Source organism: Rhinopithecus bieti, unplaced genomic scaffold (genome assembly GCF_001698545.2).
Source record: "Rhinopithecus bieti isolate Rb0 unplaced genomic scaffold, ASM169854v2 scaffold_6380, whole genome shotgun sequence".
Classification (NCBI taxonomy): Eukaryota; Metazoa; Chordata; class Mammalia; order Primates; family Cercopithecidae; genus Rhinopithecus; species Rhinopithecus bieti.
This window is the reverse complement of record NW_016806642.1, coordinates 7750378-7757225: the sequence shown is the minus strand read 5'-3', so window position 1 is coordinate 7757225 and position 6848 is coordinate 7750378. Positions and strand designations below refer to the sequence as shown.

At 39.0% G+C, this 6848-nt stretch overlaps 1 protein-coding gene across 6 annotated transcripts in view; it reads left to right on the top strand.

The window, feature by feature from the left end:
• Positions 1-6848, top strand: part of PATJ (PATJ crumbs cell polarity complex component) — a 441042-nt gene that overhangs the window by 25037 nt on the left and 409157 nt on the right. For all 6 annotated transcript variants that reach the window (XM_017877225.1, XM_017877223.1, XM_017877224.1 and 3 more), the window contains exons 4-6: positions 1677-1871; positions 4408-4547; positions 6534-6729. In XM_017877225.1, the coding sequence (XP_017732714.1) occupies positions 1677-1871; positions 4408-4547; positions 6534-6729 (531 nt within the window). The remainder of the gene's footprint in view (positions 1-1676; positions 1872-4407; positions 4548-6533; positions 6730-6848) is intronic.

Genomic DNA, 6848 nt, shown 5'->3' with positions numbered 1-6848 from the left:
TGGGACGACAGGCGAGCGCCACCTCGCCCGGCTAATTTTTGTATTTTTTAGTAGAGACGGGGTTTGACCGTGTTAGCCAGGATGGTCTCGATCTCCTGACCTCGTGATCCACCCGTCTCGGCCTCCCAAAGTGCTGGGATTACAGGCTTGAGCCACCGCGCCCGGCCTAGCACTGCCTATATTGATGTTTAGCTTTCTGTGTTTCTCTTGGTCATAGAATATCACAATAGTGAATGCTGTTGGTAGCAACTGAAATTGGCAAAGATCAGCAGAAATCTATCACACTTGTTGGACTAAGAGTGGATATAACTAACTACCCTATCCTAATAGCAATTCTTTATATTTGTATAGTTTGCAGTTGTTATATGCACAATCATATTTTATGCATTGGACTGTGTAATCCCTGTAGCTAGGGTTTTTTAAAATTTTTTCTCTGAGGTTTTATTAACATTCTTTTTTTTTTTTTTGAGACAGAGTCTTTGCCTGGGTTAGAGTGCAGTGGTGTGATCATGGATCATTGTAGCCCTCGACCTCCTGGGCTCAGGCAATCCTCCCACTGCATCCTCCCAAGTAGCTGGGACTACAGGCATGTGACACCATGCCCAGCTAATTTTTGTATTTTTTGTTGAGACACGCATGTGACACCATGCCCAGCTAATTTTTGTATTTTTTGTCTCACTATATTGCCCAGGTCTTGAACTCCTGGCCTGAAGTGGTCCTCCCACCTTGATCTCCCCAAGTGCTGGAATTACAGGTGTGAGCCATCACACCTGGCCTAACATTTATTCTTTTTTTTTTGGAGACAGGGTCTCGCTCTATCTCGCTCTATCCAGGCTGAGTGCAGTGGTGCAATCTCGGCTCACAGTAGCCTCCACCCGTGGGGTTCAAGCAATTCTCCTGCCTCAGCCTTCCAAGTAACTTGGAATTACAAGTGTGCACCACCATGCCCATTTAATTTTTGTATTTTTGATAGAGATGGGGTTTCACCACTGACATTTATTCTTAATGTTACCTTTATTCTACTGTTTTGGCAGTTGTATCAACCAATTATATTTTAAAGTATGTCCACCATAATTACATGATTCTCCTCTTTCTACCAAAGTTTAAGTGGCTCCACGACTCACTTAACTGCTAATCTTGAGTAAGTTACTTAGCCCTTGTGTGCCTTAGTTTTTATGCTCACAAAATGGGATAATGATATCTCATCAGACTGTTGTAAGAATTAAGTGATAATACCTGTAATCATCCTGGTACAGTACTTACTCATGGCAAGCACTCAATAAGTACAGTTATTATTATCGTTATGTGCTACCTGTGGATCTTTTGTGGCTCCCCACATGGAAATGTATAGATAAATGGAAAAAGGTTTAGTACCTTACACTGTTATACGACTGGATGCATCTGTATATGTGAAGTGTAATGAGATGTCAGTGTACAAAGTAGTGATAGAAGGCAGGAAATAAGAACAAATTTTAAACTATTAAACATTTTGTGTAATACTAAATTAAAAAAATTTCTAGACTTGTGAATACACAGATTGATCTGCCTTTACCTTATTTCTTTCCCATGTATATATTTAATGTACAAATTATCCATGTAATGGTTAAAATATATTTAATAATTAGAAACAGTTTTTCTATAGATTTCTGTTGATGATTCTTTTTTCTCTCCAACAGCTCAACCATATACCCTCAGATTGTTCAGCCCACTTTGATTTTTCTAGGAAAGGTTTGTTAGTGTTCACAGATGGTTCCATTACTAATGGAAATGTCCACAGGCCCTCTAATAACTCCACTGTATCTGGGTTATTTCCTTGGACCCCGAAGTTGGGAAATGAAGACTTTAACTCAGTCATTCAACAGATGGCTCAGGTAAAGTTGTATCTTCTCATGGAAATATTTAGCTTCATTTCTCCTGTTTTAGTTTTACAAAGGAACTTATACTCATTCTTTTTGCTGTAAGATGTGTTAGTATGTATTTTGCTGGCTTGTATTTTTATATTGTTAGGAGGAACTGACACCATTTTCTAACCTGTGTGTTGAAAATTTATTGGCTTAAAATTACATAAGGAAGGTATCCATGTGTGTGGTAAGGAGAGTTTAAAAAAAAATTTAACATATATTTTTTGAGATAAGGTCTTGCTAAGGAGAGTTTTTTGACAATGACTAATTGAATGCATCTCTATTCTTGTTAAAATAAGATTTTTGGCCAGGCGCACCGGCTCCCGCCTGTAATCGCATCACTTTGGGAGGCCGAGGCGGGTGGATCACTGGAGGTCAGGAGTTTGAGACCAGCCTGGTCAACATGGCAAAACGCTGTCTCTACTAAAAATAGAAAAATTAGCTGGGTGTGGTGGTGGGCAACTGTAATCCCAGATACTCAGGAGGCTGAGGCAGGAGAATTGCTTGAACCTGGGAGACGGAGGTTGCAGTGAGCTGAGATTGCGCCACCGTACTCCAGCCTGGGTGACAGAGCAAGACTCTGTCTCAAAAAAAAAAAAAAAAAAGAAAAGAAAAACCCATGATTAATGAAAATTAGAACTAATATAATTTAGAAAATCTAGAAAACATTTGGCAGGATAATCCAGTTGTAGCCCCTGATACCTATTAAAAATTAAATAAACAATTAAAATTTTGGACATGTTAGTTTTATGTATGTTCACCTCGACCTTCAAGTGCCATTAAAAATGAAACGAGGTTTGAGCGTGGTGGCTTTTTTCTGTAATCTTTGGGAGGCAGAGGCAGGAGGATTGCTTGAAGCCAGGAGTTCAAGACCAGGCTGGGTAACATAGAGAGACCCCATCTCTACAAAATAAAATAAGAATATAGTCAGACATAGTGGCACTCACCTGTAGCTCCAGGTACCTGGAAGGCTCATGTGGGCGGATCACTTGAGCCCAGAAATTCAAAGCTATAGTGAGCTATGATCGCACGACTGTACTCCAGCCTGGGCGACAGAGCCAAGACCTATCTCTTAAAAAATAAATAAATAAATAAACTTGAGTTTCAGTGTTAAATAGAATCTGTTTAAGGTGTGATAATTAAATAATATTCTAGGCCTAGTTTTTGACTTTATAGTTCTATCCCTTTCTTTTTTTCCTTTCCTTTTTTTTTTTTTTTTTGAGATGGAGTCTTGCGCTGTCGCCCAGGCTGGAGTGCAGTGGCGCAATCTTGGCTCATTGCAACCTCTGCCTCCCAGGTTCAAGCAATTCTCCTGCCTCAGCCTCCCGAGTAGCTGGGACTACAGGCGCATGTCATCACGCCTGGCTAATTTTTGTATTTTTAGTAGAGACAGGGTTTCACCACGTTGGCCAGGATAGTCTCGATCTCCTGACCTCATGATCCTCCCGCGTCGGCCTCCCGAAGTGCTGGGATTACAGGCATGAGCCATCATGCCTGGCCACTTCTATCCCTTTCATCTGACTAACAATTATTTTTATGTGGTGCTGTTTTTAGTTGATTACATTTATGAAGTTCTCACGTTATAAGTGCAGTTATTAACTAAAGCAATAAAATACCTGGCTGTCACAAGAACAGTTCTATCTGTTCTTACAGGTAGAACCCATGTAAATGGTGGCCTTTTCAGAGTCTTTTGAATTTACCTAATAAATAGAATATCAATTAATCAACAATAGAATTAAAAACAGAGCCCTGTAAAATGCAGCTGGTTCTGACTTAGGCTAAATACTGGCATTTTTGATATATCTAATTTATTTTCCTAATTTAAAAATATATTTTGCGACTGGGCACTGTGGCTCACATCTGTAATCCCAGCAATTTGGGAGGCTGAGGCGGGTGGATTGCTTGAGCTCAGGAGTTTGAGACCAGACTGGGCAACATGGCGAAACCCCATCTCTACAAAAAATACAAAAATTTGCCAGGCATGGTGGTGCATGCCTATAGTCCCAGCTACCCTGGAGGCTGAGGCAGGAGGATCGCTTGAGCCCAGAAGACAGAGGTTGAAGTGAGCTGAGATCATGCCACTGCACCCCAGCCTAGGCGACAGAGTGAGACCCTGTCTCAAAGAAAAAAATAAAATAAAAATGTACTTTGCATCAAGAGAATTTAGAGAAGTTCAATGTAAAAAAAGTAATTCAGAATTTACTATGGGAAAAGGCATTTTTCTCAGGAGTTTCCATCCAGCTTGAGATTCATCTCATAATGTGAATGAAGTGTGAAAATACCTCTGATTCCCTGAGGTTGCAGAACACTGCATACGCTCTCTCTTATGCTCTACTGAAATAATCAAGTGAGAGGATTTCCAGAAATAATTTATTACTGAAATGCTGAGTTTATGTGGTTCTTAGGGGAAGCTACTTTTATGCTAAGCAATTTCAGTTCTGCAGACAGAGTATGTTGGTTAAATGTACACCATTGACTTTTTTTTTTTTTAACACTCCTTCATTAGGGCCGGCAAATTGAATATATAGATATAGAACGGCCTTCAACTGGAGGCCTTGGATTCAGTGTGGTGGCCCTCAGAAGTCAAAATATGGGGAAAGTTGATATCTACGTGAAGGATGTCCAGCCAGGGAGTGTAGCAGACAGGTGGGGAAGCTGTTTATTTTCACTTTGCTAATTGTTTCCTGATAATTCTGACGACTATTATAAAGAGAGTGAAAACTAATCATAAAACAGTAACAATAGCAGCTAACACTTGCTTTAGTTTTTGCTGTGCATTTGTCAGGCCTTTTGTGAATATCCTCCTGTACCCCATGGCAGCAGTTCCACTATATAGGTATCATCATTCCGTTCTATTGATGAGAAAGCTGAGATTCAGAGATTCAGTGGTCAACCTATAGGCACAGGGCTGTTAATGCTGAAGCCATGTTGTGATTCCAAGACTGTCTGACTGCAAAGCTAGTACACTATTTCCCTCTCTTACCGTTGAACATGATATTTTAGCTATGGACTGATCAGTAGGATAGGAATATTGAAGTTCTCATTCTGCATATTATATTGTTTATTATTCTTAAGATTATAACAACATTTTGGTGGTCATGTCACTCTGCCTGATTTATTATGCTTATTGTCAATTAAGAGGCCTCTCAAGTCTATGTTATCTTCCATGTTGTATTTGCTTTTATGTTTTAAGGGGTATTTGCAAGCCTTTTATTTTGTCTCTGTTTGATTTCCAGTGTTTGGTTTATTATTCATTTAATAAGTATGCTATTCCAATGCACGTGTTAGAATAATAGCAACAATGGCAGTATATTATTATAAAATTCTTAGTCGATAATACATTTTTGAATTCACATTCTCCATTCATGGGGGATTAATTCTAGTCTCCCCAACTCAGATTTCAAACTTAATAAGTTTCCATGACTTTGCATCTTTATTCTGACATCTAATGCAGCGTTTCTTCAAGAATTGTGGTGAGAATGGGTAAACAGAGGAAGAGTATCAGTGGTATTTGGGAGATAATAAAATCAAATACAGTAAACCAGGACAGAGTAAGTCCTAGGCTATCTTTAGGATGCACTTTAGCATAAGAAGTTAAAGACTGTGCTTCAGAATCTGACTCTTGATAGGATGCTAGGCTTGTCTAGACTTCAATTCCTTAATATGTAAAATTTACTAAGTACTTTAAAAGGAAATTGTGAGGATTATGTGAGATAATGCATGTAAAGCACTCAACATGGTACCTGACTCATGATAAGTGCTCAGTAAATACTATTTTTTTTTTTAGAGATTTTGCTAATTTCTTTTAAAAAGAATCTTCTTACCCTGGTTAGCAGTTGGGAGATTGGTGCTTGGGAGAGATTACAAGGGCTCAGATTGGCTGAGCTCAGTGGCTCATGGCTGTAATCCCAGCACTTCGGGAGTTCAAGAGAAGCCTGGGCAACATGGCAAAACGCCATCTCTACAAAAAATACAAAAATTAGCTGGGCGTGGTAGTATACACCTGTAGTCTCAGCTACTCGTGAGACTGAGGTGGGAGAATCACCCGAGCCTGGGAGGCTGAGGCTGCAGTGAGCTGCGATTGTGCCATTGCACTCCAGCCTGGGCAAATAAGAGTGAGACCATGCTCAGGTATAAATTTGGAAGTAATCTCTATGAATTTTCAAGGAGGGTTTGGCCTCCATTGATAAATGTTGGACAAGTAGACAGTGAAGATGGGGTGAGAGGAGGTTATTGATGTAGTTGAAAATATCGTTACCCCAGTGTGGTATGGGTAGAGATCAGATTGGAAGGGGTTCAGGAGGTTTGGTTTTATGCAGTAATGGAGACAGTGTCCATACTTGCACAACTTTGGCGATGGGGTCCTATAGATTGTTTTTGTTTATTTTTCTAGGCAGATGGCTTTTAAAATGTGTCCATGTGTTTAAGGATGCACTACCAAATTAGGTAATTAGTTAATAACTTCTGTGAAAAACACTCTGAAGAGCTCTGTTATATAATTAAATAATTATTTGATAAATGTACTAAGTGAAGTAGTACCATAGGCAACAGACTGCTTAACTTGAATAATAGATTTTAAAATCAGTTTATTAGGTCACTTAAAACAAAAATTTCTTTTCTTACATGATTAAGGGATCAAAGATTAAAGGAAAATGATCAAATATTGGCCGTTAATCACATACCATTGGATCAGAACATTTCCCATCAGCAAGCAATTGCATTATTACAACAAACCACTGGATCTTTGCAACTGATTGTGGCCAGGGAACCAATCCACACAAAAAGCAGTACTTCTAGCAGCCTAACTGATACAACTCTGCCTGAAACAGTGAGTTGCAAATTTGAAAAAATACTTAATTTTGAATAATGCCATTGATTGTAAGAAGTGTAAAGACATTAGAAGGTGTCGTTTTTCTTTTCTTTTTCTTTTTTTTTTTTTTTTTTTTT